The sequence below is a fragment of the Bremia lactucae genome, linkage group LG18, assembly GCF_004359215.1.
Source record: "Bremia lactucae strain SF5 linkage group LG18, whole genome shotgun sequence".
Lineage (NCBI taxonomy): Eukaryota > Oomycota > Peronosporomycetes > Peronosporales > Peronosporaceae > Bremia > Bremia lactucae.
In genome coordinates this window covers 2,049,742-2,060,173 of record NC_090627.1, presented here as the reverse complement: position 1 = coordinate 2,060,173, position 10,432 = coordinate 2,049,742, and the positions used below count along the sequence as shown (strand labels likewise).

The following is a 10,432-nucleotide window of genomic DNA, read 5'->3' as shown; positions in this document are numbered from 1 at the left end:
ACTCTGGTTAAGTGTCGTCACGGGAGCGGTAATCCGTCTCCTCGTGCGCACTTACCAAGTAGGAAGTAGTTTTCAGACTGATTTATATTTAATAGAATTAAATACAAATACCTATTTTTACCAATTAAAATGATATCTCTATAGATATCATTTAATATGTATTGCGAGCGTATCTTTATAGATACCTCGCGTAACGGATGACGCTAGCCGTCATCCCTCCTAATGTGAATGCACCCATGTGCATCACATCCACAAGGGTTGGTCACAAATGTGCACCACACCCGAGTGTTGGGTCTAATTACTATTATTTAGTAATTGACCATCCCCTTAAGTACACCTAATGTACTTAACGGGGACTGTGTAACATTAGGGCAACTTTAGCCCGTTACATAGACAGCGGCTTGAAATTTGCGAATTTGTTAAATTATCGCGCAATCCGTTGATCAGTTGTTTTTAAGTCATGATCAGCTGAAGAATCACAGAATATATTTTGACAGAAAGCGGCTTGTTCAGCGAAAAATTGTTGCTTGTGAACCGGATGATCACCTCCTGCTGGTTTTGCCTCACGACTTGTACTATTTTCCCCTCGAACAAAGTCGAGCCCAATATCAAATCGAGTTCATAAACTCGAAAGCTTCAATGCTGGAAATGACGAAGGACTTTGGGGCTCTTCAAAGCAACGTTGCTGATTTGTGAGATTATTAACGAGAACAGTAACATTTACATGAAAAGTGATCTAAAATTTGCGCTAAAAAATTCTTGCAAAATCTGAATGTTTATGCGTTGTTTCAACAAAGCTTTCCAATAGCTTTATTTTAGTCGGGATAGACCGATCGACAATGTCCTCAGCTTTCTCAGGGTCCAATTGAGTACATTACGTCCTGCAAGTCGCCGAAGCATTAAACTTAATACACTCATTATGTTTTTTTTCGCTTAAAGCTTGCATCAACAGCATTTAGTTTTTGACGCAAGGTCGATAGGCGATTTTTTGCTTGCTCTGCGTTCAACGAGTCAGTATTCGTTGCATTGTTCAATTCGCTGTAACTTAGCACATATTGAGCACTCTCGGCTTGAATATCGAGACAAAGGCGTCTGCGGAGTTCTTGTAACGCATTTAAACTTAGATCGTCAAGCTTCGAATACGTTAAAGTGAGCTCGTTATCATAACCATCATCAGCACATGGTACGTCATTGACAAACGTGCTCGAAGTGACATCAACGCTACACAAATCTCTCGCTAGTGGAGCCTGCATTGGCGATTCAGTCGAAGAAAGTCTAGATACGTTTAGCGCGCGACGAAAGCGCTCGAAAGCCCGAGTAATCGATGAATTGTTGAGCTCATCGCTATTTACGCTAGACCCACCAAGAAAACTCAGTTCACTTTCTTGTTCTTTTTCCTCCTCTTCGTCTTCTTCAATCGATGGCTCATCAAAATTAATCCTTCGAGCCACTACTGGTGTTGAGAAGGCACTTTTGCCAAAACGAACCTGTTTCAATGAGGACGTGTTGGATACTTCATCGCTTTCAGTAGTTGGTGTCGTCACGGTAATACTGGCTAAGGGTGTCCTGATACTATCAACTACTGCTGTTTCGTTCGTAGTATGAGGGTCGTGATACGAGGCTCTCGTCACTGCAGTAGACAATGTATTTACAGCCCTTTCAGTTGTCGAGATTCCAGGCGAACCGGCTCCATCTGACGAGGAAGGGGCAAGAGTTTCCGCTAAAGTTGCTTTTGACACTTTAGAAATTGAAAGTCGTCGGGATTGGTTCTGATGCTTTGTTAAATCGAGCGAAGAGATTGAAGACGCACTGGAGCTAGAAGACTCACTGTCACAACTTTCTCGATACATGGATACACTGGAAGCACTATTGGAATCGCTTTGAGCTTGTATTTGTCGATGATGACGTTGTTTTTGACGGAGCGGCACTTTATTGCCTGATTTTGCTTTTCGACTCGACGCACGATGATGAAGTAAGTGGTTTCGCATTTGTACTGACTTTTCAAGCTTAAGCATTGTTTCGGCAAATTTTAACTGCAGTGAATAAACATCATTTAGCGCGTCGGGGGAATGTGGCAGTCTTGCATAAGTATCCATAGAGCTAGAAGTTGGTATTGCAGTAGACATCGGCACTGATTTTGGTGCTGGAGGAGCTACTGAACGAAAGGATACTCTACTTGTCGTGAATGTAGGGACCTGAGCCTGTTGTGATAAAGCCAACGGTTCCAATGTCACGACTCCACCAATAGAATACTGATTCGTGTCGCGATTTGCCACAAAACAGCTAGGATCCGCCGACCTCTGTCTCGGCTCGGCTCCCTGGTCTTCGGCATTATATATAGCCGTCGCGTCCTCCTCGATTTGTCTCGTTGTTGTCTCTATCTCTTGTTGCTGGAAATCATTGATCGAAGTTTGCCATGGCGTTTCCACACTACTTAAGTTCTGTTGCCGCGCATTGTCTTTGTGTCTCTGTATTTCCGCTTGCAGCTGCTGTTCCAGCTCCCGTCGTCTTTGAGAAGCTGCGGCCACTTCTTGTGTCAATTGACGTCGATTCCATCGCGTCGGATGACGTTTGGAGCGAGAAAACACGACTTCAGATGCGCCCTTGAAGCTTTGATTATAATAAGTTTCGTCAGCGCTGAGCGGCTCCACGCCCAAACGCGCCAAAGTGTTTTGTAGCTCTGCCTTGAGCGCATGCAGCTCTAATATGTACGGTGCCTGCATTAGAATTTAAACCAATTGAAAACAAACTGCGGGGTCATGTTTATAATCATTGCCTCAAAAAGAACAATTAATTGTATGAAACACGTTGTCTTGTGGACAAGAAGGATCATCAAGGTTTAAATAATGCCAGCATCGCAAATGATCAAAACTAATGTTTATATCACAATAAAAAAGGAGCACGTGTAAAAATCTATAGTCGCGGGTAGAGGGGCTTGACGCCAAACTGCAACACAGTCATAAGTCCAGCACCGAGAGCTCCAGCCAACACCATGGCTTTTGGACCAGATGTTGATTTGTAAAACACACCTGTGGCTGCAGACGCTAATATTGGGGTTACTTGGTCAAATTTGACAATATTTTCAATTTCCACCGTGTCAGCGACGTATTCAAATGCCTTATAAATCATCGCTAAGATAGAAATTAAGTCAACAACATTAGCGACTTCACCACATTTACTTAAATTTCTGCACGCCAACTGACCTAGACACCCAAGCGCATTGCCAGCCTTAGACCCGCGCGTTGCCGCGCCATTCATAAGCGAATTCATTCGAATCTTGAACTTCGTGCTCGGCGACCGCGTAAAGCCTTTCATTGCTCCATATGCGCCGCCTCCGAGAATACCCGAAAAGTACGCAGTCCCGCACGAGCCACTCATTTGCTCCATGAATGGACGTCCAGTCTTATCGTAATCCAAGTAGTCGGCATCGTCGTCATACGCGGCTACACCAAAGACCGGCGCGATGGCACTGATGTCAATACTTCCCGACGGTATCGAAGGCAAGACAGGAAAGTCAAGGCCTCTCGTTGCCGACGAATCAAATCCTGCGGATGCACTCGAGTCTTGCCACGACTCGTCCGAGTTCCAGCTGCTACCACTCATACTTCTTAAGTATGCGCGTTGATTCAAAGATGGCAGACGGTTAAGAGCGTGTGGAGTACATAGAATTAACCGTCACAGTTTCTTTTACTGTTATATTTTTTTCTTAAGAAAAACTACCATAGCTCACGCTAGCTAGCTCAGATATTCATTCCACAGATTTCATTAGGCACCTGACCATATCACGGCTTCTTACTTCTTCCCGAACCTAAAGTGACAACACAAGATTCTGTCAGAATGCTCTTATAAACTAAAGCATAGTCATCTATTTCCATACGACTGATCCGTATCGTGCAAAATGTTCAGCAACAGCGAGTCCGAGTCCAAATAGACTTTGTTGGCCGAGCGAGAAATGACCGTAGCAATCTCCTTCGCGGCATCGAGGCGACGCAATTGCACAAATGCTGGATTTTTCTTAATGGCTTCACCGACGAGTTCAGCCGACTTGGCGACACCAAGCGCGCGAATGACTGTACTCTTTTTCTCTTGAATCGCACGCTCGACAATGAAACGGGCACGCTCGGCATCTTGTTGAGCCACTTGCTTGGCTTCAATTGCGGCCGTGTACTCGGCACCAAACGTCAAATGGATGATCGACACATCTTCGAGCATAATTGCAAAGCGATCGGCGCGACGTTTCTACTCACCCGTACAATCACTTAGCAGCTATAGACTCAAACAATACACATTGGCTATACAAAAAAGTATATCAAAGTACGGACCAAATTTTCAATAATAAGACGCGACACATGATCACGCTGAAATATTAGTTCGGCAGCCGTAAACTGGGCCACTACTTGTTTCGTCACCTCGTTTACAATCGATGGCAGCACCTTGTCGTCAAAGTCTTATATAATACATAAGTATACTGTTTTCGAGTGATGAGTTAATAAAGGTCGACTCACCCGTGCCAAGATTCTGGTAAAGCCACTGCAGACGCGAGCGGTCGGGCTTTGACAATACACGAATAGAGATGTTGATCATCTGCAGGTCCTTGGTGCCCGTGAGCGACGCATACGTGCGTGGACGCGTGCGCACATCCATAATAAGAGGGCGCTGCACCCATGGGATCAAGAAGTGCGTCCCCTGTTCAATCACCTGGTGCCCCACGCCGTCTAAGCGGCTGTAGACCACGGCACGATGTCCAGGCGGTACGTTGTAGATAGATAGGTACGCGCCGTAAACGGCGGCACCAGTAAAAACCGCCACCTTAACTAGCGCAGTCGCTGGTCCTTTACTACCGGGTGGCATTTTCATGTTCTTCATGTTCTCCATCGCAGCCTTGCCCGTCTCCATGGCTAACTTCCTTTAAAAATCGAATCTTGCGTCCAATGACCGCAGCCACTGGTCTTTTCTGTAAAAATTCAAGCTTAATTTTCACTAAACTGACCATATTGTGATACAATTCTTAAGAAGTATTCTTTTTTCTTTAAATAAATGAAATCAGAAAAAGTGTCGTATAAAGTGCTTTAAAATTAATGTTATATTATAATGCAGATATAAATCTGGCGGCCAAAATCTATTTTTCAATAAGCTAGGGTAAGGTTTATAGATTTAAATAATTAAATAAAGTTCAGTTCCCCTTTTGATCTTAAAGCGTAAAGTGCCTTCCTAAGGCTTGCGCATTGATCTGTAAGAATTCTAAGGTATATCCTCTTGGGCACTAGTTGCCACTTGGTTCTACGAACCCCGAAATCCCCTGAACTAGGATTCCTTAAGCTTTGATAGCTTGTACGACTCCCTGAGTTGTTAAACCCATTACTTCAATAGAACTAAGTGACTCTCTGAGTCTGAAAGTCTTCCTCTGACTTTAGGAGCGAGGTAGCTCCGCTACAGATAGAAAGAAGAGATACTTAATTATATTAACACAGTTTTCATTTAACCCTCTTTAAGCTAGTTGTCTTAAAGAGTAGTCTTTCTCTGCACGTACTAGTGTACCTGAAATAACGAAAGGCACCACTCGCAACTAAAGCAGTGCGAAGTGGACTTGTACTGAAGCAGTACAAGTCGGAATGCCCCGTTACACCCCGCGTGGCTCTTACAGCTGGCAACGACCACATTTATTACCCATAATAAATGGGATTTAAGTAACTATTATTTTAAAATTTGATAAAAGGGTATTTTACCCATAAAGTAAATGTACCACAACAACGGTTCTCCAACCGATGTGTGTCCGTCCCATTACACCCTCCCCCATCAGATTCTTGACTTTGAGTGACAACATTCGCTTCATTTCCTCTTTGAGGTTGGAACCTTAACAGCTAACCGTTTGGTTGTGTTTTTCATTCCTTTGTCTAATGACAATCAAGCGTGAGTCACAGACTCTGAGCACCTTTCCTCGACGATGAGGGAATGGTGGACTTTGAAAGGCACTTTCAATCAGAGGAGGAGGAAAAAGAGCGGCGTTCGCTCACGCCTTCTTCTCCGGATGAACGTCGGCGAGCCCCGAATTCGTTTCGAGAACGTGGGGCCGCTGATGTCTTAACTGCATTGAGCAGGACACGGGACCCTGAGTCCAACATTATTACGAATCCGCTTGATGAAGAGCAAGAGCAGATAATCCTCATAGAGGAAAGAGCTCGTCGTCGAGCTGCCGAAATAGCGAAAGATAAGGCTCATAGTGAATATAGATTCACTCCGTTAGTGCGGACAAGCGTCTCAAAGAGATAGTGGGTCATAGCTTGGCCATCTGGATCTCTGGTGACCCGGCGAGGACGCTTGAGGAGATAGCTGCTCGCGACGCTCTTCATGAGCAATATCTTACGCCAAAGGTAATGACGCGAAGCCAGTATCTGACGCGTTTACGTGATCAAGCCCGTGGGGCTTCCATGAGGGAAATTCCGATCGTTTTGTTTCCAAACGAAACAAGAACTGAAAAGAAAGTCTCATTTGAGAAATGGGTTTACCGGGCCCGCAAACTCCGTAATATCTGAAATATCAAGAGTCTGCGGATAGAGGTGATGTTCGTTTGGAACGGAAGCTTCGCTTCGACTTTGCTAAGCTTAAGGCCAAAGGCCAGTTACGTTCGGCATTTATGCCAAAAGACGTAGAAAGGCCTAGCCAATACTTCAGTGCTTCGGTTTACCGTACAACCAAGAATCGAAGCCGCACTGAGGCTTTAGATCCACCTAATCCCACGTTTAGTGGTGGGAAGCGTCGTTTGACGCAAGTTGACCCTGAGCTTGGCGCTCAAAAACGTCAACGGCGTACGGGCAATCTTGCCGAAGAGGAACCTCTAACTCCCAAGAGTTTTCAGAAGAGGGGTACCCTAGCCACTTCACCAGATACTGGTATTGACCCTTAAGACGACGTAGCTTTAAAAGTTTCTCCACATGAAACTGAAGGTTCCCTCGCGCATCAAGCAGCGCGGGAGGGGGCCGAAATTTCGGCGGAAGGATTTGATGCTCTACGGCACGAAGTGCAACTTCTTCGTGAGGTCCATGCTCGGGTTGAGAGCTCTTTTGAGGCGGTTCGGGACCGTCTTTCGACGCTGGAGCGTCAACAGCCTCGTTTAGAAAGCCAGCTAGACATCCTGGTGAGGATGCAGCAATCTGCGGCACGACCGCCTGCCTCGGTGCAAGCGCCTTCAAGTCCACGAGGGAAGGGTCCCGATATGGCTTAAGCAAGCCAACGTAAAACACTGGGTGTGTACGCAGCTTGCTGGGAAGGTTTAGCGTATAAGCTAGGCCCTTCTTGGCCACGACCGTAAATGGTCCAATAAAGCGCGGGCGCAATTTGGTCTTGAAGACCGCGGAAACCAAGTTGGTAGGTAGGTTTTTAGCGTTTAGTAAAACTCGGTCTCCGACCATATAAGAATCAATACAGCTTCTGCTTTTGGCATCCGCTTGTTCTTTTTGTTTGTCTTGGCTATCAGCTATCGTAGCCCTTACATGTCTTAAGACACTAAATCGCGTCGCGAGAAAGTCGCTTACTTGTTTCCGAACGGTAACAGGGCTGATATCAGCAAGCCTATCGGCCAATTCTCCCCCACCAAGCCCTGAACCACGCAGTGGTATCGTTAATGGAACGCGTGGGTGGGCAAGACCGTTTACATAGGACGGAGTTTAGCCTGCAGAGGCATGTACAGCGTTATTTAACGCAAACTCCACCACTGGGAGCATTGAGCTCCAGCGCTTTGGTGTCTGAGCACACACGCTGCGTAAAACGTCTTCAATGACGCGATTGACACGTTCGGTTTGACCATCGGTCTGCGGGTGGTCTTATCCAATCTGGTGCCAAGCACTCGGAAAATAGATTTGTCAGAATTTATCCGTGAAACAGGGATCCCGATCAGTGACAATTGCCACTGGCAAACCATGTTGTCGAAACACGCGATCGAGAAACAGCTTAGCTGTACCCTCTCCATCAATGAAATCCGGCACGGCCGCTAAGTGAGCCATTTTGCTCAAACGGTCAACAAAGACCACTCTACCGGAGTTACCGGCTGTAATTTTCGGCAGCCCAAAACCAAAATCCATACTAATGGACTCCCAGCATCCTATGGGGACGGGAAAACTCGCCAGTGGCGCAGCAGCATGTGCCGAGGGTTTAACCGTTGGCACGTTTCGCATGTGCGAACCTATGTGCTGACCCATTTAAAAAGTTTGGGCCACCAATAACTCTGGCTGATAGAGCCGTAGGTCTTTTCTCTACCGAGATGACCACCAAGGACAGTATCGTGTGCCTCATAGAGGATCCGGTACTTTAAATCCTCATCATGAGGAACAACGACACGCGGAGGGTCCGCGATGTCGGTGCAATAAAGCAACAGGTCATTATCGATAGAATATTGATGTAATCTTGCACGCAAACGTGCCAGCAATTTAATACCTGACTCAGAGTTATTTAAAGCTCGTAGCAGAGCTACACAGCCGAACGGATTAATTTAGGAATAGGCGACAAGATAGTCGTTAAATGAGAAAGCTCATAATTCGGCCTGCGTGATAACGCATCGGCCAAAGCATTCTGCTTGTCGGGCTTATACTTCACCTCGAAGTTGTATTCCGCGAAAAAGGATAGCCATCGGACCATTCTCTGTGAGAAATGGGGCGACTTAGTCGCCGTGCGTAATGACGCGTGATCTGTATAAATCACAAACGGCTTAGAGCCGAGCAGATGAACTCTGAATTTGACGAGAGCATACTTCATAGCAAGTAACTCTTTGTCCTGGGTAGTTGTTTTCCGCAGCTTTAAGCTGTCTAGACTCGAAAGCAATAATACGTTCATGCCCATCAACATCTGTTTGTAACAGAGCACTGCCAATGGCAAAATCTGATGCGTCACAGACGACACTGAAAGGCCAATTTGGGTTTGGCAGTGCCAGAATTGGGGCATGGATAAGACTATCCTTAACTGCTCGAAAAGCATTATTTTCGGTGCTAGTCAGCACCGTTCTGTATCCTTTTTAAGGAGATTAGATAATGGCCTAGCCATATCAGCGTAATTGTCGCTATATTTGTGTAAATAATTGGCGAGACCCAACCACTTACGCAAATCCTTTTGGTTTTTAGGAATCGGCCAATCTACTATGGCTTTTACCTTAGCGGGATCCGCTCTAAGGCCTCGCTTTCCAATGAAGCATCCTAAAAAAGGAATTTCGTCTGCGCCAAAAATGCATTAAGATGCATTGGCATACAATTTGTTTGTGCGCATGCACTCGAGCACTGCTCGAAAATTATCTAAATGGTTTTCCATATTTGCTCCGCACGACTATGGACAAAAATGTCATCGAAATAAGTCTGTGCATAACCTCGATGAGGGCGAAACAGTTGCGTCACTAGACGATTAAATGTTGCCGGGGCGATGAAAAGCCCTTGTGGCATATCCAGCCACTCCCATAACATGCCGCTTGGGGTGCTAGCCGCTGTAAGCGGGATATCACTAGCTCGCATGAGCAATTGGTAGTAACCATCGACTAAGTCCAATGCACTGTACATTGTACATCCCACCATATTGTTCTGAAGAACATCCTTTCTAGGAATGGGGGTTTGTGCTGGTATAGTGGCAGCATTAATCTTATTATAAGCATGGACAATGCGCCATTTACCATTTGGCTTTTTGACACAATATGTCGGTGTCGAATGAGGAGATTTGCTCTCTCGTACCATTTCAGCCTCGTGCTTAGCACGGAGGAAATCGTCAATGACGTCACACTGCTCCATTGGTAAAGGCCATTGTCTTGTAACACAATATTTGGTTCCCGGAACTAAGTCAATTTCATGACGAACACCTCTATCCGGAGGTAAAACAGATGGTGGATTATTACATACCATATCTTGGAGTTCCTTAATTAAGGAATAAAAGGGATCCGTAGGATCTTTAAGGATCGATGACCCATTTCGCGCACTAAGTGCAGCTTTTGTGTCATCCAGGACAGCTTCGTCTAGAAGTGACGATGAGTTTAACTCAACCATAGGTCGAATGACCACCATTTCAGATAAGTCACCAGCTTTTAAGGCTCGACCGCACTCATCAATAGACATTTCGTCTAGCTCTAAAAGAGCATGTAACGAGGGGATTGCCGCAAGGCTAACTTCCCCCTCAATGTTACCGGTTACGCCATTTACAAGCGTATGTACTTGCTCACTCGTATCACTTTGTGAGGGTATACACGCTTCGTGTCCATCCTGTCTTGGAGTGGAGACAATACGCCTCTTAGAGGCCGGGACATTCACGTCCCCGGGTTTTCCAGCCTGTATTGGTTCTATACAAGACATGGTGTCTAATTTGACATCCGACAAGGAGTTAGGTAACTCAACTTCCTTATCCAGCGAACGTTTACGTGTCGCTTCACGTGCATTAGGAGGGTTTGACCCAAAATGCCCTGGCGAAC

General features: G+C 45.7%; 3 protein-coding genes across 3 annotated transcripts; all 3 read right to left on the bottom strand.

Annotated features, from left to right (window-relative positions):
- Positions 1–917: 917 nt before the first annotated feature.
- On the bottom strand, positions 918–2,723 carry CCR75_009218 (uncharacterized protein; the record flags this gene model as incomplete). Its single annotated transcript, XM_067967260.1, has 1 exon — positions 918–2,723. One exon carries the CDS (start codon positions 2,721–2,723, stop codon positions 918–920), a length of 1,806 nt encoding a protein of 601 aa, XP_067819813.1.
- A 190-nt stretch (positions 2,724–2,913) lies between these two features.
- CCR75_009219 (uncharacterized protein) lies at positions 2,914–3,603 on the bottom strand (the record flags this gene model as incomplete). The annotated part of the gene is made up of 1 exon (XM_067967261.1): positions 2,914–3,603. The coding sequence occupies one exon, from the start codon at positions 3,601–3,603 to the stop codon at positions 2,914–2,916; it is 690 nt and encodes a 229-aa protein (XP_067819812.1).
- A 65-nt stretch (positions 3,604–3,668) lies between these two features.
- On the bottom strand, positions 3,669–4,929 carry CCR75_009220 (uncharacterized protein). Its single transcript, XM_067967262.1, has 3 exons — positions 4,506–4,929; positions 4,323–4,447; positions 3,669–4,239 (listed from the first exon to the last, which is right to left on the bottom strand). The coding sequence occupies exons 1-3, from the start codon at positions 4,894–4,896 to the stop codon at positions 3,862–3,864; spliced, it is 894 nt and encodes a 297-aa protein (XP_067819665.1). The 5' UTR covers positions 4,897–4,929; the 3' UTR covers positions 3,669–3,861.
- Between the last annotated feature and the right edge of the window lie 5,503 nt (positions 4,930–10,432).